The sequence below is a fragment of the Pelobates fuscus genome, chromosome 6 (genome assembly GCF_036172605.1).
Source record: "Pelobates fuscus isolate aPelFus1 chromosome 6, aPelFus1.pri, whole genome shotgun sequence".
NCBI classification, from domain to species: domain Eukaryota; kingdom Metazoa; phylum Chordata; class Amphibia; order Anura; family Pelobatidae; genus Pelobates; species Pelobates fuscus.
The window spans coordinates 148,122,081-148,149,016 of NC_086322.1; the positions used below are offsets into that span (position 1 = coordinate 148,122,081).

Consider the following 26,936-nt stretch of genomic DNA (forward strand, 5'->3'; position numbering starts at 1 on the left):
GCAATCACGCCAACACCACATACAAACATATTCCACAAAAACACACAAAAACTGCTTAGTGCTAAATACAGACCTGCAAACATGAGTAAATGGTAGAGCCCCAGCTGTCAATGCATTTCTGGAGTTGCACGACAGATTTTAATCACCCGTGCAACAGGGAGACCGCCAAGAATTCTTGCACCTCTCTACTTTAGGTCCACCACTGTGTTGAGGTGTAGGACGTGATTGCATGCCTGGGAAGGGGGGGACAAGGTCCAGGGGGCCCTAAGCAAATGCTTTGCCCAGGGTCCAGTCATTATTAAAGACAGCCCTGCATATATACGCACAAATACAATGATACAAAGCAATTACAGTACAAACACAAGCAGAATACGGCAGCACACCCACCTCGATTTATAAAAAAAATAGGACCGGCACGCTACAGGACATCACAATCCTATATCGGCACAGTGCTGCTAAAAGGTTGCCTACCCCTGGCCTATATAGTCACATTTTTATTTGAGGAATATTACACAACAATAAAGAAAACCACTACAGACCTTGGAGTGTCACCTGTGTTCCTTGTTTTTGCACTCAGACAGTCCCACACAAGCAGTTATAATGGTTTACCATTAACCATAACTAGGAAGCAACAGTTAGCAAATATTTTTGTTCATAGAACAGGGAGCCTCTTTATCTGAATGAAGTGGTGTGGGTGCAGTGCTCCGATTTTTTTTAACCTTGCAATGTAAAACAATGCAGGTTTGGAGGAACTGTAGTGTGTCCATTGCAGGGTAAACATATGTCTATTGGCTGTCTTCCTGAGCAACAGCCAGGTAAAACCAGGTCACATGCAACTCACAGGAAAGCATTTGGATGTGTGCACGGCATGATCATCTGCCCCATCCGACAATCTGTGAGAGACCCGGATGATATTGCAGAAAGGAATCTTCTTATAAGCAACAAAATGCAGCTGAGATTTGGGTCACTAGAACCATGCAGAGAGAGCTGAAAAAAAGCTCTCCATGTATGGTCTGCCCTCAGTTGGCTGGCCTCTGTGATATGCAGGCAGCCTGGCATACATTCACACCATAATGACCTGGTTGAAGCTGGTTGCTTTTTGATGGTGCCAGTGACACAATTCGGGTCTGTAGCCAAACTCCTCTTACCCAAGTCACCAGCATCCTGCTTTACAGAATGCCAATGTGGGGATCATAATCACCTTTTACCTAGACAGGCATGTGAGTAGCAACAGACCCCTCATTGTAAGAGAAAAATAACCTCTTTTATAAGAAGGGAATTTTGTTTGTATGGTATAAGCTGTTTTGGGAATCTGGGCTCCTTCACTAGTTTCATTTAAAACATTGCTGTGAAAACAACAAAATTCCAATGCCCTGTATTATCTTTCATAAGTAAGTATAGGAGCTCCTGCTACGTCACACTGTTGCTGTATTCAGAAGGGGACTTTTTGACACTACTATTTCGAATAGTGAAACAAAAGCAAGGGAAGGGCACTTGTGTTAATGAATTGGACGTACATTTCATCATTTTCAGACATTTAGAATACTAAAGCACACATGTCTCACCACTTGCATAGTGTAAGTGCAATAATGCACATCGCATCCAACACAATAAGGAACATTAAGATATAAAATATGTTTTTCTTATATTATATCCCCAGCATAAAACATTAAACTCTTTTCTAAAAATAAATCATTTACCCTTTCACAAAATACATAGCAGAAGATTTATTATTTAAAATAGTTTAACTTAATTATATATATTTTGTAATAAATAAAAACATTTCATAGCGATCATTACTGTTTTAACAGTACAGGTTAAGATGGCTATCACAGCGTTGAACATCAAGTGCATCATTTAAGTAGCATGGCGTTTAGATCCTTTGTAATTAGCAGATCGTGTGCGTTTTCCAGTTGGAGTCGGATAGCTGGACTGTTCCAAGGTGCGTTTTCTAGCTTTACCATTGCCCATATGGGGAACCTTTTCTCCTGATGGTGAAGTCTTTAAACTTCCACCATAGCTTCCATTTTTCATATTTGTCCAATGGCTAGTATTGGATGTGCTGCCTGATCCTGAGGTACTTGGGTGGACACTATCTGTCAGTACAGCACTTGAACCACCGAGAGTTACTGGTACAGAAGAGCCAACAATCATATGTGGAGCAGTATTTGAGTTCCCTGCAGGTGGTATTTTTCCACATAAAACACTTATTAAATCCTCTCTCCGAATAGTTTCTTGACACTGACTCACCCAGGCCAACAGTTCTTTATTGCGTTGATGGTATCCAAACTGAACTCCTAACTCACAACACTTCTGTTGGGCAGTTACACTTTCTTTGTAAAGACTGTAGACAGCTTGAAGAGGCGGCCAGAGTGACAGACCTTGCTGGTGACAAGCTTGTTCATACAGCTGCTCCACTGCAAAAGAGGAAATGTGGTAGAAGTCCCCAAGTTTCCACTGGCATTGCTTGACCTTCCATTGAAATGTCTCCTTTTCTCGCTGTGCCTCTGTCAGAAACTGCTGCTTGAGTTCAGTTAAACAGAGCTCAGATCTTTTCCCCGGGATCTCAGTTCTCACCTTCTCTTTCTCCTCTTTCTCACCCATTTTTCTTTATCTCCCTCCAAAATAAACCTGAGAGACTTTTTAGTTTCTTCACCTTCTTTAACTCTGATATGCTTACTAATGCAGTAATCAGATACAATGAGTTAAGCTCACAGGCAATAATGGCTGTTGAGCTAAACATTCTAAACGTCATGGAAACAACATTTGAACAATGGTCAGACCGAATGAACTGTTTTTGTAATAGACTCAGTTAGTTTTAGTTTTTTGAATTTCACATACTCCCAAAATCTCAAATGGGCAGAGTGACTCTTTAAATTTAGGGGTGTGAGTAAGGGTGTAGCCATAAGACATTTTCGGTGACTTACAAATAACAATTTTTTACAACTCATATCTGATTTAGAACAAGAACAATTAACTTCATTCACACAGACTTATTTCTAAAAACAAACAGTTTGCACCTGGCTTTATACCAAAACAATTTGTCCTTTTTGAGGATAGAGAAATAACTAATGCATTTTGACTACATATGTATAACACACAAGAAAAATACTTATATAATGCTATTTTGCTGACACCTTACAGATTAGCCAAAATGCAAATATAGGTAAGTTTTATTACCATTTAGGGGGTTAAGGGGAGGGGGGTTAAGCCAACTTAATGGTGTTTTTAACACAAACGGGTCAGGAATACACGTTTGTATTCCTGACCCTATAGTGCTCCTTTAAAAATACAAATTAATATTAAAATATAAAGTATAATATTAAAAATACACAGTAATATTTAAATACACGGTTACATTTAACACAGAAAAAGTACTAAATATAATCAACCATGATTACAGGTGCATTCTGTACTGAGATATGTTGACAGGGATACAACCAAACATAAAGTGGAAAACACCCAGAATACGTAAAAATATATATAAAACGAGTTAAACAACCGGAAATCAGGTAAATATCCGTGGATTTAATCTGTGTAAAAATGCAAAAGGCTGACATAGCGTAATACAGTATTAAATGGAGTGTGTGATAAATGTGATAATGAGTACACTCACAAACAAACGTGAAATCAGGCTTCTCACCCTCTCAGGGGTAAATTGATGTATGATGAATATGAACTTGAAATATCATCCGATGGAATATATGTAAATAAAGGAAATCCGATATAGTGAAGTTTGTTATAAAAATACAAAATCACATTTATTGGTCGCACTTACACATAAGAATATTAAGAAGAGCGTGTCTCCATATAACATGGAACTCCTGTACAGCGTGGTCAGAAATCCAGAAGGAAATCCAGGAGCAGGTATATGGAACTGCCAAATACAGGTTGACAATAAAATACAAAATAAAAGATAATGAATAAAAGTCCATAAGGGGAGAAAAATCCAAAGTTTTTCGTCCAGTAGAATATGGGACTTCCTCAGGGATATCACTGTATTCATCCTTATGGGTATATATAATGCAGGTAATCTGAATTAATTCGGAACATCCAATGCTTGGTTTGCATTCCATCCGCGGAAGGCAAAAAGGCTCAAAACCATCTGTACTTGAATAGAGAAATAGTTCCATAGTGTGGGACGCATTCGCGCGACAAGCGCGCATGCGTGAACGAAAAAGACCAAGACCTAGAGGGGACAAAAAACACAGGGCGAAAAAATTTGCCTGAACATCTGATATACGCATACAAAAACTAAGCGTGACTACACCAAAGGGATTCATATAAAACATAAGATAAGAAATGTGAAAAATCACATAGTATGAATGATCTAAAAAACTGAAAACATAAATATATAATATATGTAATATATGGCAAAATATAGGGTAAACCAACTACTAAATAGGGCTGTGTACAACTAGTAGGGGATATGGGGATCCTAAAAAATTTAAATTATAAAAATTAAGTTATAAAATGCAAATATGAATCATATTCTGGTGCATCACACTAAGTAATATATACAAACACCGTCGAAGAAAAATTACCAAAAATATAATATCCGTAATTATATGAAAATGGAGAAAAAGATGGAAAATAGCTATTGGTATAGTATTCATAGTAATGTAAAAATGGAGGAAAGAATGATTATAGCTGGAGCATTAACCGAAAACAGGACTATTAAATAAGACCTTGAAGGTAAATTTCTTGATTAAGTTCCTGATGTAGAGTTTTAAGATTAAAAATCCACAAAGCTTCCTTTCTAATCAATTCTTGCACCCTATCTCCTCCCCTCCAGTCCAACTGAACTGAATCTATACCAAATGCTTGGAAAGTGTTCCAACAAAAAAAAGAACATGAATTGCAGTGTTTAGGGGCACTGTGATCAAGTTTGTTTTTTCTTATGTTATTAAAGTGTTCCAAAATTCGGATGTGTAATTTTCTGGATGTACGACCCACATATTGGGCCCCACAGCCACATTGTAATAAATAAACAACAAAAGAAGAGGAGCAATGGATATGTTTTTTCATAGTATAGGTTTTATTAGTGTATGTCCCCACAAAATCAATGATTTTTCTTTTCTTGTATTTACACGTGGAGCAATGGCCACAACTATAAAAACCTTGTATTGGAGTTTGAAGTACATTGTTACAAGAAGGTGTTGTGGGGAGTAAGCTAGGTGCTAACTTGTTTTTTAGATTAGTTGATTTCTTATAAATTACTGAAATTCAGGTAACACATGTGTTAAAATATCATCTCTCTTTAAAGGACCACTCTAGGCACCCAGACCACTTCAGCTTAATGAAGTGGTCTGGGTGCCAGGTCCCTCTAGGATTAACCCTTTTTTTTATAAACATAGCAGTTTCAGAGAAACTGCTATGTTTATAAAAGGGTTAACCCGGCCTCCAAACCCTCTAGTGGCTGTCTTACTGACAGCCGCTAGAGGCACTTGCGTGATTCTCACTGTGAAAATCACAGTGAGAGCACGCAAGCGTCCATAGGAAAGCATTGTAAATGCTTTCCTATGCGACCTGCTGAATGCGCGCACAGCTCTTGCCGCGCATTCGCATTCAGCCGAAAGGGAGGATCGGAGGCGGAGAGGAAGAGGGGAGCTCCCCGCCCGGCGCTGGAATAAAGGTACGTTTTAACCCTTTCCTCATCCCAGAGCCTGGCGGGAGGGGGTCCCTGAGGGTGGGGGCACCCTCAGGGCACTATAGTGCCAGGAAAACGAGTATGTTTTCCTGGCACTATAGTTGTCCTTTAAGATATGCCAGTGTCGGTACCTCACCCCACTACGCTTAAAGCAAATGAAACAAACAAACTCAGACCTATGCTGGAAAGGCTGTGGGAGTAAAGGTACATACCTACACACATGGTGGGAATGCCCTAAGGTAACCATACTATGGCAGCAAATAGCACAAAAGGCGACACAAGCACTTCACACAACCATTCCGATGGACCCATGGCTTTGGCTATTATCCAGACCCCTAAGCGATATCCCTAGAGCACAAAATAAACTCATAGCCAAATTGGCACTAGCCACCAGGAGGGCAATAGCCGAAACATGGGGAAGCCCAGACACCCCTACCATGACACAGATTACACGGAAAATAAATGAAGCCATCACTATGGATAAACTCACAGCCCTCATACATGACACTACTAAATACTTCAACAAAATCTGGGATCCGTGGTTATACGAATTTCCACCTAACTGAAACAACTCAACACAGTAATGGTGGACCAGGCGGGTGAGCCCACCCGAGGTGCATAACCCTGTATAAACCAAACCCCCCCCTACCTATGACCCGCAACGCCTCACCCCTAACTCCACCCCATACCAAACCCCCCACCCTCTCACTTACATGCACTATACTCACACCACATCACACCCAACCTACCTCATTCCAGCACACTAGCTGCACACCTCCTGAAAAATCAATTCGACCACCTTAACTCGCTAATACACGTACCACATAACAGAAAAATCCCGAGACTACATATCTAGGGAATCCCGGAGACAAACTTACACCCACGTCTCTTGACACACACACACCCAGTCGGACATAGGATAATCACAACCCATATAACACCATCAAATCCGACGAGGACGAAATTATCACCATGAACCTATAATCTCGACCAATAGAAACCACAAAATACAAGGCTCACTTACCCAACACAAAGACTATCTAACCACACTGACCACCCCACCCCACTCCCTATACCCTTGTTCCACCCCTATTGGTACTCCCCCCCCCACGTTCTTCGTAGAGGAACAATACGAACCAAGACTGAGACAAAGCCCAAAAGACAAGAACCCTGGGGATACCCTAGAGTTCAATTTAGGATTCATCTATCATACCAATAAGCTGACAAGTCACCACTGGATGACATACACTACGAACTGGCCCACAACCAGAACAACAAAGTGGACTCACTCCCCCATAAAAACACTAGGACCTACCACACAAACAACAGACCAAGCAGACAGCAAAGTCACAAGCTATTCAACTAAATACCTTGCAAAACTCTTCGATTCAATTCAGGCTGAAGAGCTTATAACAACGGGGAAAAGTCCGAATATTGTTACGAAAGCAATATGGGTATGATAACAACTGTTAAAGTCGAACCTTAGAATGAATGACTACCAAGTTTATATATGATGTCTGACTTATGTAACTGTATATGTATATCCTGCAAACACAGTATTACAAACTAATCCCCAGTATTCTTTTCTGTACCCCCACCCCCTATTACAAAACCTTTCAAAATAAAGAATTTATAAAAAAAAAAAAAAGATATGCCAGTGTCTTTTGAGTATCTTTTCTATTTTTTTCGCCTGGGAATTGAATTGTGTCACAAAGGCAAATTAGAACCTATTATTAGTATTTTTATTTTTATTTTTATTACCATATGAAAACTTCTTTTTAAAATTATGTTGGACAATTGCATGATCATTTTCCTTTTTCTTTTATTTTCTAGAAGAAGTGATCTATCGGAATTTAGTATCTCCATTTCCGCTTTCTCCATTGTTTTAATGTTGTAACCCTTATCTGTGTACCTTTGTGTAATAATTGTGGATTGTTCTAGAAAAACCTGACTATCTGTACAATTCCTCCTGAGCCGGGTGAACTGACTCTTGGGGATGTTAAAAAGTCAAGGAGGATAATGAGCACTCAAATATTCAATTTCTGTATTACAGTCCGTAGGCTTAAAATATGTTTTAGTTTCTAACTGATTATGTTCTATATATATTGTTAGATCTAACAATATATATAGGTTTGGTCCTCATCAACTGTATGCAACCTCTCTTCAATTTGTTAATGCACCAGGACACAGAGTATCTGTTCAGTAAATATTTTTATACATCTCTTTCCCACATATCTAGATATATACTTCTAGGTAGGGAGATATTTACACTTTTATAATACTGATCTAAATGCTGGGAACATGTCAAGAGTAAATCTTAGCAAATTACATTTATTATTGTTTTTTCTTCTTCAAAATATATATTCCACTTAATCTTGCCATTAGCTTAATTAGGGGTATTACCATAGAAAGTGAGCTCACAAGTTACACCATTCCTTAACTGGTCAGTTGTTTAACAGCTAACAAAAAATATCATGATGAGGAATACACTGTGTTCCAGAATGGTTACAGGACAAATTCCTGATTTTACATACTAGCAATCATCACACAAAGACAAAAACAGAGACATAGTGGGATAAGGATACAGCATAGATATATTACTTTTGTTATAAGTCAAGTATTTAACAATTCATTATGATAAAGCCCTAAACAGTGGCCTATAGGAGCTACTGATTAATTTCTAACAGTTGTAAGCATTTTTTACTCATTTCATATTTTCGTATATTCTCCTTGGTTCTAAATAACGTTATCTCATTCTTAAGCTGTAAAGCCAGTTGATTTTCCCAGTTTTTATACTCAAATACCATGGGATTTTTCCATCTTCTGGCTATCAATATTTTTACCGCTATGAACGCATGATTTACTAAAAATTGTTGGTATAAACAAAGATCAGGCCAGTGTAGATGTAGTAGAGCCGTAATTGGTGATTGTTCTATCCAGATTTTATCCCAAATATATAATTTTCTAAAAACTTCCTCCCATATTTTCTTAATTATTTTACAATTCCACCATATATGGATAAAACTACCAACTTCAGTTCCACATCTCCAGCACATGTTGGACTCACTTTGATCGATTCTGTTTAATCTGCTAGGTACTATGTACCACCGATAGCATATTTTATAGTGTGTCTCAAACAGAATCGTATTGTGGATATTTTTTTTTGCCTGTGTCAACATGTTGCCCCATTCTGAGAGAGAATGGGAGAGAGCTTTTTCCCAACTCTTTATCTGTTTGGATGTTATATTTTTAGGAGATGATCTTATCAAAGCATAACATTTAGCCATATTTTTATTTGGGTTTTCATTTCCAAAAATCTGTATTATGAGACTGTTCCTATTAGTATTGCTAGTTGCAAGACACTTCCCTAGGGAGGACTTTATTCTTAAATATCGAAAAATCTCCTTTTGAGGAAGACCAAATCCTTCCGACAAAGTTGAGAAATCTTTCATTTTATCTCTTAATAGTATGTCTTCTAGTATTTGAATATTCCTTCCCCTCCTGGAGTCTATTTTTAAATCGGGTACGAATACCTCTAGTAGCTCTATCTCCATAAACCCATAAAGATTTCCCAGAATTTGTAGGTTTTTTTTTAGCAAAAACCATTCATTCAGTAAATGGGAGAGAATTGTATTGCCAATTACCTCCCCATACTTCTTTGGTTGCCATATAGACTTTATTAATCTTAACCCATTCAATGTTTGGGTCTCTAATCCATACCAACCCAATTTTCCGGACTCTTTCTTTGTCAATAACTGAGTGTGATATATAATAGTGGCTTCGTCGTGGCTCATTATATTTGGGAAATTTACACCTCCATGCCCTATAGTATTCGTTAGTTGATCTACACTGATCCGCGGTCTTTTCCCTTTCCAGATAAAATTCTTAATTGACCTTTGTACAATCTCTAACCAATGTGAGGGAATTTTTAAAGGGACCATTCTAAAAAAGTAGGTCCATCTTGGGATTATATACGAATTAATTATATTTATCCTTCCCATCCAACTAAAAAACAGACAATTCCATTTTTTTAATGTTATTCCAGTGGACTTCAGCAGCTTCTTATAATTAATCTCCACTATTTTATCAATATCATCCGATATAAGTATACCTAAGTATTCGAAGCTGCCATTAGCATCCGAAAAACCATACGTTTTAAGAAATTCATTTATCCATTTTTTGTTACAGTTTTTGAACATCACTATGGTTTTCTCTATATTTATCTTATAGTTTGAGACAATACTATATTGTTCTATCTCTTTCATCAAGTTCTTAATTGACTCAGCTGGATCTGTGAGGGTCAGAATAGTATCATCGGCATACATACTGATTTTCAAGTCTCTGTCAGGGGAAGGTACCCCCCGAATATTGGGATTATTTCTTATTCTAATAGCCAAGGCTTCCATGGATAGTATGTATAGGATGGGTGACAATGGACACCATTGACGAGTGCCATTTTTTAAATAAAACCACTCTGAACACATATCTACTCCCACCACTCTTGCTTTGATAAATAGAGCCAATTGCTGAGAACATCCAACCGTCTATTCCCATTGCCTTCAAAACCCCCAACATAAATCCCCACCCGACCCTGTCAAAGGCCTTTTCTGCATCCAATGACAGGGTCAGGAGGGGAATCCCAGAACCATCACTCCAGTCCAAGACATCAATCATTCTCCTTATATTGGTACTCGCCTGTCTAGTGGGGACAAATCCTATCTGATCACTGTGTACTAGATCTCTAACAATCCCTTTCAACCTTTCTGCCAATATAGAAGAAAATAACTTAGAGTCCACATTGATAAGAGAAATGGGACGATAGTTTTTTAATTCTTGGGGATCTTTATCCTTCTTATAAATTGGGATTATGTTTGCTTGTAAAAGTTCTTTAGGACCCATACCTTTCGTTGATATTTCATTATATGTTTTAGCCATATGTTCCACCAAAATATCACCATATAATTTATAAAATCTATTAGTCAGTCCGTCCGGACCAGGAGTTTTATATCTCACTAATTTTTTTATAGCTACTCGAAATTCCATTTCTTGCAGGGGAGCGTTAAGCTTTCATTTTTGCTCTTCTGATATCCTGGGAAAATGTATTTCCCTCAGATATTCATTTATTATTTGATCTTTTGGTTGATTGGGTATATTATACAGTTCTTCATAATATAATTGAAAAGCCTTCGCTATGTCTTCTGGTTTCTTTAATAATATTGTATCCTTCCTAATATTATTAATCCTATTTTTTTCCATCTGTTTTTTTCAGTTTTCTAGTTAGCCATTTATTGATCTTATTATTTTCATAATAGAAATTTGCTTTCATCCGTTCTAGTTTTTTTCTATTCTTTCTCTTTCTATTTTTTCTATCTTCATTCTAAGCTCTGATAGTTGTTTAGATTACTCTATATTTAATAAACTTGTATTTTTTCTTACTAATTGATAATATTCAATATATAGTCTTTCCCTGGTCTGGCCTTTTTCTCTCTGGATCTTTTTTTTTAGTTTAATCAAATACCCCCGTACGACCGCTTTAAAGGCGCACCATATTGTGGCTAGAGAGAGTTCTTCTGAACAGTTCTCTCTTAAATACATTGTACTCAATTGTCTTATTTGTAATTGGTCATTTTTATTGTTCAAAATATTATCATCTAGCCGCCATGTCGTGTTAGATCTGTTTTTAATTTCTGTTTTTATATTAAAAATAATGTAGCTATGATCTGACCATATATTATCTTCTATGCAAATGTTTACTATTTGTTCTACAAGATTTGCTTCTCCTAAGATAAAGTCTATTCTAGCAAGAGAAGAATGTGCTTTTGATAGATGTGTGTATTCTCTTTCTTCTGGATTATATACCCTCCATATATCTAGTAAATTGTGTTCTAATAGTATATTTCTTAATATCCTGGCTTGGTTTATCAGATGCTTGGTTATTGGTTTATTATTTCTGATTTTTTTTTTATCTAGGACAGGATCCATTACACAGTTAAAATCTCCCGGAACTACTAACAGTCCCACCTTAATCTTATCTACTTTTCCCATTATCATTTTGAAATATTTGGTTGGGAGTATATTCGGGAGATATATATTAACCAGGGTGTATATCTTCTCTTCCAACTTACATATTAGTATTTTAAATCTCCCCTCTTTATCTATTTCCTCATGTATTATTTATTTTTTTATTTTTTTCGATAGAATTATAGCCACTCCTCTTTTCTTTTTCTAATTCAAGGACGCTTGAGAAATTATCTCATATCCTTCATATGTCCACCTCCAATCTACTTTGTTCCAATGTGTTTCTTGCAACATCGCTAGATCTATTTGTTTTTTCTTAAGTAGTTCCTTCATCATAATTCTTTTATATGGGGTATTAAGCCCCTGTACATTAAGTGAAATGCACTTCATATATTTTGTGTCAAGTAACTCCTTTCTCAGTTGTCATCCTTCCCACATCATTCACACACATCTGAGTTCTCATAATACAGAGAAACCCATAAACACTCATTCTTACATGCTGATATGACAGTATGTAAAAACACATCTCTTCAGTCTGTAAACCTAGAGAATCTCTCATGAGATATCTAGGGCTAAGGTCTGAACCAGACCTTAAAGTGGAAGCTCGTAAGGGGGGCTTGCGAAACTGAGATTATATTTATCTATTCCCTCCCCTCTGCCATCCTCCTCCGGTCTCCCCCCCTTCCTCTTCATCTCCCCTTATCCCCCAGATATATTATATAATAGTCAGAGGGGAGGAAAGAGAAAGAAAGCCCAGGAAAAGGAGAAGGGGAAAAAGAGAGGGAAGAAAAAAAAAACAATTATAATATCTATTATTACCTACTTTTTGTGAAGAAATAATTTATTCATCTATTATCTATTTATAATTCTTATTCTTCCCCATTGGTCTTTAGTAAAGTTATCTTGTATATCAACCATGTTAAATCACAGTGTTCTTTCGTAGCTATAATGTGCAATATCAACCTTGTATTTTCCAATCACCTCATACTTTCAAAAAATATTAACAGTTTTCCAAAAATAAATCTTCTCCAATGTTCTAAACAATTTCTATTATTAACCTTTCAATCTAACTACCACTTAGTGCTTAATTATACTTCATATTTTACATCAGTGAAATCTCTCCTCCATATATTAAATTCGTTCAAATCAAAACAAAATCAATATCTCCATACTATTATACTAAATTAGTTTTCCTCCTTTTAACCATCTTTTACCATTATTCTAAATTACCTCCTGTTATTTACCTTACTTTCCCACTACACCGTGTTCAAAATTATCGTAAACATCACACATTTTTGTTACCAAAATAGTTTCTCTACAATATAATTAGTCAATTTGTCAGATGCCCACCAGCAAATTGCAATAGGTAAACATCTTCAATTTAACCATCATTAAAAAAAAAAAAAAATCTTTTCTTATACTCTTATCTCAGGGAATGAGTCGTCCATTCTTGTAATTCTTTTGGATTTAAAAAAACTTTTTTCATATCATTCCAATTTATTGTGCTAGCTTTGCCTGGACCCCATCTGTAAGCAATTTTTCTTTCTTTAAGTGGTTTCAGCGCATCAAAATAATTCTTTCTCTCCATTCTTACAGCTTTAGAAAGATCTTGATAGATTTGAATGTCCTTGAATTTGTCATCTTCTGGAAATTTTTTATTTCTCATGGCTTGAATTAGTTGTTGCTTGAAGATCAGTGAGTGGAAAGAGACAATCATATCTCTAGGAGCAGCATTCTGAATTGCTTGAGGTTTTTTGATTCTATATATGTTTCCCATGCTTGTGACCATATCTTGATCTTGTAAGTTCAGTGTTAGGAACAGGTCATTTAAATAGGCTTTTATTTTATCCTGGGTAATTAATTCTGGGATATTCTTTATCCTAATGTTTTTAACTCTCGCTTTCTCTTCCATCAGATTTAGTTGTTCTTCCAATTTCTCCATTTCCAATGTCATCTTATTTTGTTCCTCTTTAATTGATTTACAATAGTTGGCTACTTGTTCTTGTATTTCTTCTACTTTGATTATCCTTTTGTTAATTTCTTCCATGCTTTTTGTCATTTGGATCGTGCTATTTTCCAACTCCTTTTTAAAGATTTCAGTTTGACTATCAAGACTCATTTTTATAAAATCTTGAAAATTGGTTATAGAACTTATTTTATCTTCAGGTAGAGATTCATCTAAAAAGGACATTTCTCCTCCTTGTTTACTTTGAGGAGAAAATAAATGAGTTGGATATTTTTCATTTACTTTATCTTTTTTGGTCTCCTTAGTTTTTTTTTTGTATCCTTGGCATAGCCATTCTTCTTCTTTAGTATCCCTTTTTCTTTTTTTTATTTTTTTCCCTTTCCTTTCCCTCCTTTCCTCTTTTCTCTTTCCTCCTCCTCCTTCTATCCAATTTGGGTGATAGACCTCAAAAGATAGAGCAACTTATATCTCTTAGTGCTATTAACTTTTTATTTTGCTTTTCTTCTCCCTTCCCCGTTCTTTTTTCCTTTTTTCTGTTTTCTCCTTATAACTTTATCTCTTTGCTTTTTCAGCTGTTTTTTTAGCTGATTGTTGTAGTTATTTTATATTTCTTGTTCCGTTATAAACCATAAAATGTCCCAATACACAAGATCCTAGTAACAAAAAAATCTCTTGTCCCCTTCAATTCACCAGTTTCAAATGGTCTTATTTATTTCTTAATACACTCTGTATATATAGGATTTAATTTTGCAATTTCTGTAAAGGCTCTTTTTTGCCCGCAAATATAGCTAAAGTATTCGTAACTACAAAACACTCCGTTTTGGGGAGCTGTTGTAATCCCAGTTTATACCCCCATTCAGACAAGCTTATATTAATACTTGCATTTCGAGGACCATCCAGGTGTATGAAAAACTTTACATCTAAATCATTATTATTCAGCTTTGAGTATATATCCCAGTGTAATTCAAGCAAACTATTATGAATACTTGCAGTGAGAAAAACCAGCCGGGGGTACTTCCAACTAAAGCAAATGTAGCTCTGTAAAAATTCAGCGTTCAGCATTCAGATTCCGTGTTCATATCAGGTCGAGTCCGGCTGTTCTAACCAGGCGCCATTCCCTCGTGGTATCATTTCTCCCAGCCTCGCAACCCCTCACAAGCTCCTCCTTACGGTGCGTGCGCGCTCACATCGCTCGTCACGCCCCAAGCAAAAAAAAACATAATTCCTATCATACTGAACAGAACCCCAACATTCAACCTATCCCCAGATAGCTTGGATCTAAGCGCTCAATATATCCGAACAGCGCTCATATCTCACGAACACAGTCAAATCGCCATGGGGTTTAAGTTTAGCAGGGCTAATATTGAGATTGAGGAAGGACAAAGCAGCCAGTTTAAACTGGTCTGGCAGTGTCCCTGGGACAACGCCCTGCTGGAGAACAATGGGAAAGGAAAAGGTACATTCTCCCATGGAATCAAAGGTGCAGAATTGTGCCAGTTCCAATTAAAGGACCAAAACAGTCTTTTACATATAGTTACATAGTTAGATAGCTGAAAAGAGACTTGCGTCCATCAAGTTCAGCCTTCCTCACACCTGTTTTTTTGCTGTTGATCCAAAAGAAAAAAAAAAACAAAAAAAAAACCCCAGTTTGAAGCACAATTTTGCAACAAGCTAGGACAAAAAATTCATTCTTGACCCCAGAATGGCAGTCAGATTTATCCTTGAATCAAGCAGTTATTACCCTACATTGAAAGATTATATCCTTGAATATTCTGTCTTTGCAAGTATGCATCTAGTAGCTGTTTGAACATCTGTATGGACTCTGATAAAACCACTTCTTCAGGCAGAGAATTCCACATCCTGATTGTTCTTACAGTAAAAAAACCTTTCCTTTGCCTTAGACGAAATCTTCTTTCTTCCAGTCTAAACGCATGGCCTCGTGTCCTATGTAAAGTCCGGTTTGTGAATAGATTTCCACACAATGGTTTGTATTGGCCCCGAATATATTTGTATAATGTTATCATATCCCCTCTCAGGCGACGTTTTTCTAAACTAAATAGGTTTAAATTTGTTAACCTTTCTTCATAGCTGATATGTTCCATTCCTTTTATTAATTTTGTAGCCCAATAAAAACACCAATAAGTCCAAATAGTGTTTTTAACTGGCAAAGTCTCCCAGGGGCCATAGTCACATGGCAAGAGGCTGGCTCTCCAGGCACAAGTGGCGAAGGGCACTTTGTCACAAGCATATCTTTTCTTTTTCTCTTTTTGTTATTGAGAAATAATTCTGACTCTCCTTGGGTTGTCTACACCTTTTTTCACACTAAACTGCAATTATGTATTGTAGGGACTTCCATGCACTGCATCTCAGTCACGGCACCCCTCCACTAATCTAGGTCTGATTAGTTACTTGCAGCATATGTCAGGCCTCATAAAATGGTCTCTGTGACTACTTTGACCAGATGGATTAGATGGCTTTTATTATTGGCAGGCATTGAAACATTGTTTGGGCTCATTCCGTCCGGATGGCTGCCTTGTGCGCCTTTTTTGTCAGGTGCATCTCTGTCAGATATCCTGCAGTCTGCAGACTGATATTCTATTTTCTCCCTCCTTGTCATGCCTATTTTGCTCTAAATTCATGCTTTTGTAGCCTTAAATATCAAATATCAAGCCTCCTGTCATGTTATAAAATTATAAATTATGCTAGATTTAGTGTATTAATAATCTTAATTGTATTAGTGACAAATATTTTCCTTCCATTCCTATTTCTTTTTTATTTTGTTTATTTCAAGTCATTGTTTTGGTTTTTCTATATCTTTTGTGTTTCATCCACATTTGTATTCATTGTTTTATTGTTTTATTTCATATGTCTTCATGTACTTTTGGTATTTCAGTTATGGTCATATGCCTTTTATTATTATCTTGTCTTGTATGTAATGCTATTATCTGGTATCATTACATGTGTGAAAGCTCAGGTAAAAGAGAAATGAGGAGTAAAAAGAAGGTCTAAAGTAAAAGACGGAAAACATTTCCTTTCCTCATCCAATCTGCCAAACCAAGATGTCATTGTGAAAGTGTGGTTCTAATAAACCATTCCATGATGTTGTGTGGTTCCAGAGGGTGGCTAAATGATTTGTGGATATTCAGCAGTTCTTAGTTTATACCAAGTCTTGGACAATGTATGATAGAATTTTCTTGTCAATTCTATTTTTCCCCCCACTAATTTGCATATGGCTAGTGTTTCAATACGACAGAAAAGTAATCGGGATGTGGACCCCATGCTTACAGTGACCTAGAGTGGTCTAAGCTATATCTGCATAGCAAATCCCACCCAAAGAAGGATGAAATGATCATCGGGGGTTGCTGTACACTTGTGCAAAGGGGCTTGCTGTATTTTGGATCTGGACCGCGCTTAGGGTGAAATCGCTCTGACCTCCATATGCTATAGGTTCACTATGTAAGCAAAATTCACATGTGCTGAATTGATGTTCACTCTTTCCATGGTGCGTAATTGACACAGGAACTTCTTGAAAATGATTACATTGCAGTGTTAACTCCACCTCTAGTGGCTGTCTACCCTTTAAGAAAACAATTATTTTTGTAGTTTATTTGTGGGTGATATGAGTGATATGTGATATATCCGCCAGATGGTGATAGAGACCACAAATTTAAACAACTTTACATTCTATCTCATTCTCAATCTGAGCAATTGAAAAGTAGTTTGTAAAGACTTTTATCAAGTGTTGGATTAATTTGCCAAAGTTTAACAACTCTTAATTTTAAATAAAAAGAAATAAGTGACTATCAAGAAAATAAAGGAACCCTCTTTTGTGTTTTCATTCTTAAAGCACCAAAACACAAATGTCAAAAATTTTCAAGCAAAGAGAGATGTCCAAAATGGAAAAAAATACCAACTAGTGTGTATAAACACTTGCAACTTAGCATATCCTGGTGGTAAATAAAAGCATCAATGTAGGATTGATATAAGAACAGCGTAAATCTTCAGCGATAATCACTCAAGGTAGATCCTTATAAGGACTTCCCAGTGTACCCCTTGGCACCAGACAAAAAACATAGGGATTTTCAGATTATTTTTTTAATGCTTCTTTTTACTACCAGGACATTGGACCACTTGAAGTGGTGACACACTTTCTCTTTTACATGTTTTAAGTACATTTGTAGTAAACTATTTTTTATTAACATACAATTTTGCATATTGTTTTTTTTTATTTCAAATAAAACTGAGTATATTATAGAAGGAATACATCACTGCAGGCGAGATAGGCCTGAGAACTTGTGAGTGCAATTCATACCACTGTTGAGGGTGTTGTTTGTCAAGCTACATCGATCCTTATAAGGATCTACCGTGAGTGTTTATCACTGAAGATTTACGCTGTTCATATATCATTCCCTCTTTGATACTTTTACCTCCAGGTTAGGCTCTCTCTAACTAGTAATTGTTTATACACACTAACTGGACATTATTGCATTTTTTCACTTAGGACATTTTTTGCTTGTTATTTTTTTTCTAATTTTTTATTTTTTAATTCTACATATGTGAGATACATAGACAAATATCAAGAACATGCTTGCACAGGGTCGCACTTGTCATCTTCAACAGAGTACAAGCATGTGGAACGCTTTTATATATTTCAATTTGTAACATGATATAATGCATGTAAGTGGCATATTAGGGTTTTCCCTCATAGAAGAGTCGAGTGACACGTATTGATAGCTCCTAACGGAGGATACTACTCCACTGGAGGGATATGCCTCTCTCCCAGGATTGCCTGTGTGAGTGGAGGGTACGCTGATAAGTACCGGGTAAGGGGGGGGGAGGCTGTGTTAAGAAGACATTAACATTGTAAGTGACAACTAACTGTGTAGAGCAATAGTTAGAAGAATGTATAGATATCTCTGGAGGGTGTGTTAAAGGCAAGCAACTCGTAACAGCGTACTTAGTTAAACAACATAAAATAAAAAACATAAACATTATAAAAAAGTGCCGCTATGAAGAACTTCTATTTAGGTAACTGCAATCTGAGGTCTTGGTGGCCCCATGTAGGACAGGTAAGTCCAGGGAAACTCTCAGCTCGTCAGGTCTTCTCCCGTGGAGGTGTTAGACGTCGGGATAGTCGGGAACGAATTCAGTTACCATCGAGGGATCCTGTCGAGACAGACCTGATGCTTCTATCTGGGGAGATTCCGCAAATTCCCAATTTGCGTAAGTGGTCTCCAGCTCGGAGAAGCCACGAGCTCGGTGTGTTGTGCCCTGATGTTGGAAGAGCAGCATTCTTGGTGTCCCCCACCGATATTGGATTCCCCTGTCACGGAGCAGAGGTAATAGTGGCTGCAGGGCACTGCACCACTCAATGGTGCCTCCTGTTAGATCAGAGAACAGTGTCAGTGTGGCTCCTTTGAATTGTAAGGGAGTTTTCCCTCGGGCAGCCGCCAATAAGAGGGTCTTATCCTGCATGGACTGGAATGTGACTATCAGGTTCGTATGAGCGGGCGATGGCGTTGTTGATGGCTTTGGTAGTCTGAACATGCCATCTAGCCTTAATGCCTTGGCCCGTTTGGGTGGCAACAAGGTGTCTATCATGCGTCTTACAAAATGAGGTAAGTCTGTTAGGCCTACTAAGTCAGGTATGCCACGGATTTTGAGGTTATAACACCTCTGTTGATCCTTGTTGTTGGTGGCTGTTTGTTGTTTGAGCTCAGTATTTTAATCTCCATGGAGTTAATGCTGTGGTCTTGGGAACTTGATGAGGCCTCCAGCAGGGTAATCCTTGAAGTGACACCATAGATAGCATCTTTAATGCCGGCCATGTCACAATGTTCATCCGCAGTTCTGCTAGCATGCTTTTTAATTGAGTAGGTTTTACTGGTTCTCCAGTGGCGGTTTGCTGGGGTTTGGGTCTTGCTGGTGGAGCACACATTGCCCCTTCTCCTGTATTGAAAGCAACGTCTTCTGAGGAGTAGGAAGATCCTTCATCCTCCAGGGTGATTTGTCCCACAGAGATGTTTGTGAGCTCCCCTATATATCGGCTTGTAGGACCTTTGTCTGCTTTTGTTTTTTTGGCCCATAGCCGTCTCCTGTATAGGATGAGGGGTTGTTTAGCTGGATTGTAGCCCGTTTTCTGCTCCAAAACAACAGTTTTCCTCTCATTAGGCTCAGAGCTCGAGTTGGCACGTCTGCTCAGCTCCGATGTTGGCTCCGCCCCCTCGCTTGTTATATTTTTAAATCTTACAATTAAACTTTTTTTTTCCACACACTAATGATAATCACATTTCAAAATCAATGGATGCTATATTTGAATTTCACTTAAAAGTAATGAGGAAATTACATATGACACTGAGCTATTTTGGCTAAGAACTAAAATTGAAATATAGAATGCCCATACTATTTCTAGGTATTTAACCCCTTAACGACTTAGGATGGTTCAGAACCGTCATCGGCATTTTTGCCTTGCAGACCGGTGACGGTCCTGAACCGTCCTAACGATAATATGGACTTACCCGATCGCCATCGTTCCCCCGGCGGCGATCAGCGTTGGTCCCGGTGTGGGGAGACTGCTTGCAGCCCAGACAGTCTCCCCGCGGCAGATTAGGACCTCAGGGGGCCATGTGATCGCTCAACACAGCGATCACATGGTCACAATAGGTGTCCATGTGTCTGCCTGCAGGGGGACTGCCTGTGCTGAATATAAAAATACACTTATAGTTGAATTACACACACATATATATACAGGGAGTGCAGAATTATTAGGCAAATTAGTATTTTGACCACATCATCCTCTTTATGCATGTTGTCTTACTCCAAGCTGTATAGGCTCGAAAGCCTACTACCAATTAAGCATATTAGGTGATGTGCATCTCTGTAATGAGTAGGGGTGTGGTCTAATGACATCAACACCCTATATCAGGTGTGCATAATTATTAGGCAACTTCCTTTCCTTTGGCAAAATGGGTCAAAAGAAGGACTTGACAGGCTCAGAAAAGTCAAAAATAGTGAGATATCTTGCAGAGGGATGCAGCACTCTTAAAATTGCAAAGCTTCTGAAGCGTGATCATCGAACAATCAAGCGTTTCATTCAAAATAGTCAACAGGGTCGCAAGAAGCCAAGGCGCAAAATAACTGCCCATGAACTGAGAAAAGTCAAGCGCGCAGCTGCCAAGATGCCACTTGCCACCAGTTTGGCCATATTTCAGAGCTGCAACATCACTGGAGTGCCCAAAAGCACAAGGTGTGCAATACTCAGAGACATGGCCAAGGTAAGAAAGGCTGAAAGACGACCACCACTGAACAAGACACACAAGCTGAAACGTCAAGACTGGGCCAAGAAATATCTCAAGACTGATTATTCTAAGGTTTTATGGACTGATGAAATGAGAGTGAGTCTTGATGGGCCAGATGGATGTGCCCGTGGCTGGATTGGTAAAGGGCAGAGAGCTCCAGTCCGACTCAGACGCCAGCAAGGTGGAGGTGGAGTACTGGTTTGGGCTGGTATCATCAAAGATGAACTTGTGGGGCCTTTTCGGGTTGAGGATGGAGTCAAGCTCAACTCCCAGTCCTACTGCCAGTTTCTGGAAGACACCTTCTTCAAGCAGTGGTACAGGAAGAAGTCTGCATCCTTCAAGAAAAACATGATTTTCATGCAGGACAATGCTCCATCACACGCGTCCAAGTACTCCACAGCGTGGCTGGCAAGAAAGGGTATAAAAGAAGAAAATCTAATGACATTGCCTCCTTGTTCACCTGATCTGAACCCCATTGAGAATCTGTGGTCCATCATCAAATGTGAGATTTACAAGGAGGGAAAACAGTACACCTCTCTGAACAGTGTCTGGGAGGCTGTGGTTGCTGCTGCACGCAATGTTGATGGTGAACAGATCAAAACACTGACAGAATCCATGGATGGCAGGCTTTTGAGTGTCCTTGCAAAGAAAGGTGGCTATATAGGTCACTGATTTGTTTTTGTTTTGTTTTTGAATGTCAGAAGTGTATATTTGTGAATGTTGAGATGTTATATTGGTTTCACTGGTAAAAATAAATAATTGAAATGGGTATATATTTGTTTTTTGTTAAGTTGCCTAATAATTATGCACAGTAATAGTAACCTGCACACACAGATATCCCCCTAAAATAGCTATAACTAAAAACAAACTAAAAACTACTTCCAAAAATATTCAGCTTTGATATTAATGAGTTTTTTGGGTTCATTGAGAACATGGTTGTTGTTCAATAATAAAATTAATCCTCAAAAATACTTGCCTAATAATTCTGCACTCCCTGTATATATATAAATATTATTATAAAATACAAATAATAAGGAATTTAAATTAAATAAAAACATGTAAAAATAATAATAAAAATTAAATAAAATTATATATCTATATGAAATTTTATTCTAACTGTATTTTGATACTAATATATATATATATTTATATAAAAATACACTTAGAATGAAATTGTATATACATCTATGTATATATAAATAAATAAAAATAATACAAAATATACATATGTCCATATACAAAATTACATAAATAATTATATAAATATACACGTAGACTTCAAATATATAAATATGCATATATATTTAAATTCTATGTGCGTATTTATGTAATATTTTTACATAATTAAGTAATTTTATTGATTGAATTTGAGGGACCTGCCTGCCAACCCAGGCCAAAAGTCCAGAGAATTTAATTTGCTAGCACTATATTTTACCCTGTAACGTTCTATGACACCCTAAAACCTGTACATGGGGGGTACTGTTTTACTCGGGAGACTTCGCTGAACACAAATATTAGTGATTAAAAACAGTAAAACATATCACAGCGATGATATTGCCAGTGAAAGTTACTTTTTTTGGCATTTTTCACATACAGTCAGCACTTTTACTGATGATATAATTGTTGTGATATGTTTTCCTGTTTTGAAACACTAATATTTGTGTTCAGCAAAGTCTCCCGAGTATAACAATACCTCCCATGTACAGGTTTTATAGCGTTTTTGAAAGTTACAGGGTCAAATATATGGGTCAAATATTTTTACATTTAAAATGGCCAAGTTGGTTATGTTGCCTTTGAGAGTGTATGGTAGCCCAGGAATGAGAATTACCCCCATGATGGCATATCATTTGCAAAAGAAGACAACCCAAAGTATTGCAAATGGGGTATGTCCAGTCTTTTTTAGTAGCCACTTAGTCACAAACACTGGCCAAAATTAGCGTTCAATTTAGTTTTTTACTTTTTTCAAAAGGTTTTTTTTTACATACCATTATTTATATAATCCCATGTAATTTTATTAAAAAAAAAAAAAAAATATGATGAAAAATTGAAAACAAATACATGTTTTTTGACTTTTACTTGAAAAATCTTTTACTCATCTACAAATGCAAATGAAAAAACTGCTAAATAGATAAAAAAAAATTGTCCTGAGTTTAAAAATACCCAGTGTTTACATGCTCTTTTTTTGGCAAGTTATAGGGCTATAGGTACAAGTAGGATATTCCGGTTGAAAACATACATTTTTAAAATGTATCAATAGTGACATTGTAACACTATTATCTGTCATAAATCTCTGAATAACACCCCACATGTACATATTTTTTTAAGGTAGACAACCCAGGGTATTCAATATGGAATATTAGAGTGGAGCAAATTGCTATGCTAGGGTGCACAGTGTGTATACATGCTAAGTCTAAACAATATTCTCTTTTAAGTGGTTTAAATAATTTAAGTAAGAAGATAACAATACAGGAGTATGCATTTTCCAAGATTGAGCCGTTGTGTGAGATGCCTTATAAGCTTCCCTATCCTATGCATTAACCAGTTGGTGCTATCAATGTCAGAGGAGGAGTATGTGTGATTAGGAGTAAAGATCAGACTGTGATGGTCAACCAGTAGTGGTAACAACCTGCTTCAAGTTGTAGTTAGCTTATAAGAGGTATGTGTGTTAGCATAGAGTTGTGATTAATATATGCCAGAATAAGTAAGCAGTAGAGGTAATCTATACATAATCAGGCCATATGCAGTTAGCAGTTTAAACACAAAAGGGTAAGCAAATATTTCAGGCTGTGTTATGTTGTCCGGCGCGGTGGGGGGCAAAGGCGGCATTTGTCAGAGTCCCGCACGTGTCGATCACCTTACCCCCATTCTCATCTCGATTGTCCCTTTGCAGAGCCAAAGTCTGGTAATTTTAATAGGCCAGGAGAAACAATCATCTCAGATCTCGCCTCTGGATGTCCGTAGGGCTCTAAGCAGTGTGGTTACTGCCTGTGTCCTGTGCATGCTGTGAGCAACCCTGTAGGCTGCTCAGCCGATGCCCTGTAGTGGTAGGCTGCAGGTGTATAAGTGTCTGTCTCCCCCGGTTGCCAGCACTCCATGTGTTACTGCCTCCAGTTGTTCTGCTCGCCGGGCCCATCCCGAGGCCCCCGTGCGTTGTTCACCGTTCCGGTGGGACTCGCTGACGTGGGCTGGGGTTCGGGGGTTGGTGAGGTCGGCATGGAGGTCAGAGGTCCTCGGGGTCTCTGTGTGGTAGACATATCCGGCATACTGGCTGGACTCGTCCTGGCGTGTGTGGGAGTGAGTGCTGTCGCCCGGGGGACATGTTGCCTTTTCCTGCCATCCTGATTGCCAGGACCAACGCCGTCGGGAGGCCACCCTGGTGTTTCTTGGCGGGAGTCCGCACAGTTGTCGCTGGATTGTCGGGCGGATCCATGCCGCCGCCAGTTTCCTCGCCCGCCTGAATGCCTGACCTTTGGCCTTCGTCCAGAGTTCTTCGCAGAGCTGGTTGAAGAAGTCCATGGTATGCTTGGGTGGTTTGAGACGGGTGTATTGTGTCGCCGGCGCCATCTTGCGTGGGCCCTGGTAGTTTCGTCTCATCTCAGGTTTTGTCATTTGTTCACGTCGCTTTGCGGGGGTTGTCGCCCCCCGTGTGGACCGGGATAACCCCCTCCGGTCTGGGGGGGGGGGTAGCAGGGTAGTGTTTGATGCACGCTTGCAAAGGTACCCTTGCCGGGCGATCGGCCGTCTCCCCCAGTCATTAGGCTCCGCTCCAGTTTAGGCCTCGTGGCCGGTTCAGACTCTCGTGCCGCGTTTGGATGCAAGATCGGTATCGGCAAGTTCCGTGCTGGGCCCCGCATTATTTCCCGGGCACCAGGCACTGCTGCCATTGCTTGGTAGTGTGGGATTAATGGTTTTGTGCCCGCTGGTGCCGGAGCTTTCAGAGAGTGCGTCCGGCCATCTTGGCAGTCAGGCCCCTCCCCCCCGTTTTTTTAATTTTTTTTATTTATTAGTGTAGGAAACAAAGAAAATCAGGGAAATGGGTGTAACTATTAATAGCAAGACAATGTTACACCATACACCATTACACTATTACTGTAACTATAAAAAAATATCTGTTTTTTTAAGAAAACACTATTTCTGGTCAGAGTAGCTTTTTATTTTATCCAAGTCCAACATCCCGGCCACCAAAATTTAAAAAATAAAATTTAAAGCTAAAACTCACCACAATCTAGTGCCAAGCCCAAGATCTCCATGCAGCCTGATTCTCCCTGGTTGATTTAATTCCCTCTTGAGAGGGATGGACATCAAGGGGGGTGGGCTGGTGGGTGGCACAGAGGGGGACCTGCTGCCATTGGCTGTCGGCACCATAAACCACCAGGAAGTGTTGTTTTGGGCTGGCTAATGACGCCCTGATGACGCTGCTGGAGGTATAGTTAAACCTCTGGTTACAGAGAGAAAAACTCTGTATCTGGAGTATTTTATAACGAGATGCTGCACTTACCTGTACTCCAGGTATCATGACTTCAAATCAGTTTAAGTGATCATGGTGTTTGGAGTAGCCCTTTAAGAGATCTCAATGGGCACACCAGAAATTCTATAAACCGAACAAGACATCCTCGTTTGGGCTGTGCATCATGCACATCGAGCACAGGGCATATATATATATATATATATATATATATATATATATAGTGCCAAGCTTTCTACGGAGATATTTATATAAAATGGCCATCAAGCCAAAGTAAAATTCAACAATGCACATAGAAAAGCTTGGCACTCTTCCTTATAAAATTTAAATGATATGGGTGCAAACTGCATTTGTTAAAATAAAAAAAACAAATACAAGGCCCTGGGGAGATAACACTGCTAAGCGGACAAGGGCACATGTATGAGTGTGGGGTTGGGAGTGGTTATAGGTTTGGGAGTGGGGTAGGGACCATCTTGCCTCAGTGCCTCTTGGGAGACGGGCCAGCAAACAACTTACCCTGACTCTGTTGCTCCTGTTTGTCCTGGGCCTGTTGATTTTACCTGCTTGAGGATGGATGTGGAAGGAATCCTCTCTGCCCTCAGAGCTGCAGCTGCCCTGGATGGGGGTAGGCACCTTTGTGAGCAATTTTCTCACCTCCAACCTGGTTTGGCTGCCGGTGTGGGTCCCCCCCCACCTCCAGGCCTCTGCTTGGGCCTCCCATGCGGCTACAGCCCCTGTAAACCGCATTAGCATGGGCCGGCCTTCCCTCCCGCCTGCTCACATAAGCCATGATGTCTTACTTTGGGCCCGGTATAGGAGCCGGAACCCCGGCCCGAGGTGCCGTCAGGCCCATGTGTCTGCCCCATCTGACATACAGCCTGGTCCCTCTCCACAGCGGGCCGGGGGCGTCTGGGAGGCCCTCCCAGGTGCCACGTGGTCGGCGATGGCAGACCAGTGATCAGGCCGGCGGTGGTGAGTGGGCCCCGCGGGGCCACGTGGCATACGGCTGTGCCACCATTTAGGGGTGGATGGGGGACCTCCCCGGACTCTTGTGGGTCCTCTGGGGATGAGGGTCACCCGGGGGGTCCCCCCTCCTCCCCCAGGTTCTGTCCAATGTCCCCCTCCTTTCCCTGTGGTGTACTCCCCGTCCTCCTTTTTTTTTTCCCCCTTCTATCCTGGGTCCCCCCCTTTCTCTGCTCCCCGCTCTTGCCCTCTCTCTCTCCCCCTTTCTGCCCCCCCTCCTCCTGTTCCCTCTGTGTCCCCTGCTGGTCCCCATGTCCCCCCTCTCTCCCCTGGCTACTTACCTCGGCTTCCCTCCTCTGCGGGGTGTGAACTTATCTCCTCTCCACCACTCCACCACTCTTCTCACAGGATCTCACAGGTAAGTAGCCAGGGGAGCAGGTAGCACCTGGAACTCCTGCAAGGCTGAACAATGCTGAAAATGGACTTACATCTACATTGCCTGAATCTTCTTCAATTCCTTTGCCGCGGGTGACCCCTCAGGCATTGGCTGGTGAGTACAGTAGTGTTTCTTCTTTG

The 26,936-nt window shown here is 39.2% G+C and overlaps 1 protein-coding gene across 1 annotated transcript; it reads right to left on the minus strand.

Annotated features, from left to right (window-relative positions):
- Nucleotides 1–1,857: 1,857 nt before the first annotated feature.
- LOC134566106 (HUWE1-associated protein modifying stress responses-like) lies at nucleotides 1,858–2,604 on the minus strand. The gene has a single exon (XM_063425814.1). It carries the CDS (start codon nucleotides 2,602–2,604, stop codon nucleotides 1,858–1,860), a length of 747 nt encoding a protein of 248 aa, XP_063281884.1.
- Nucleotides 2,605–26,936: the final 24,332 nt, after the last annotated feature.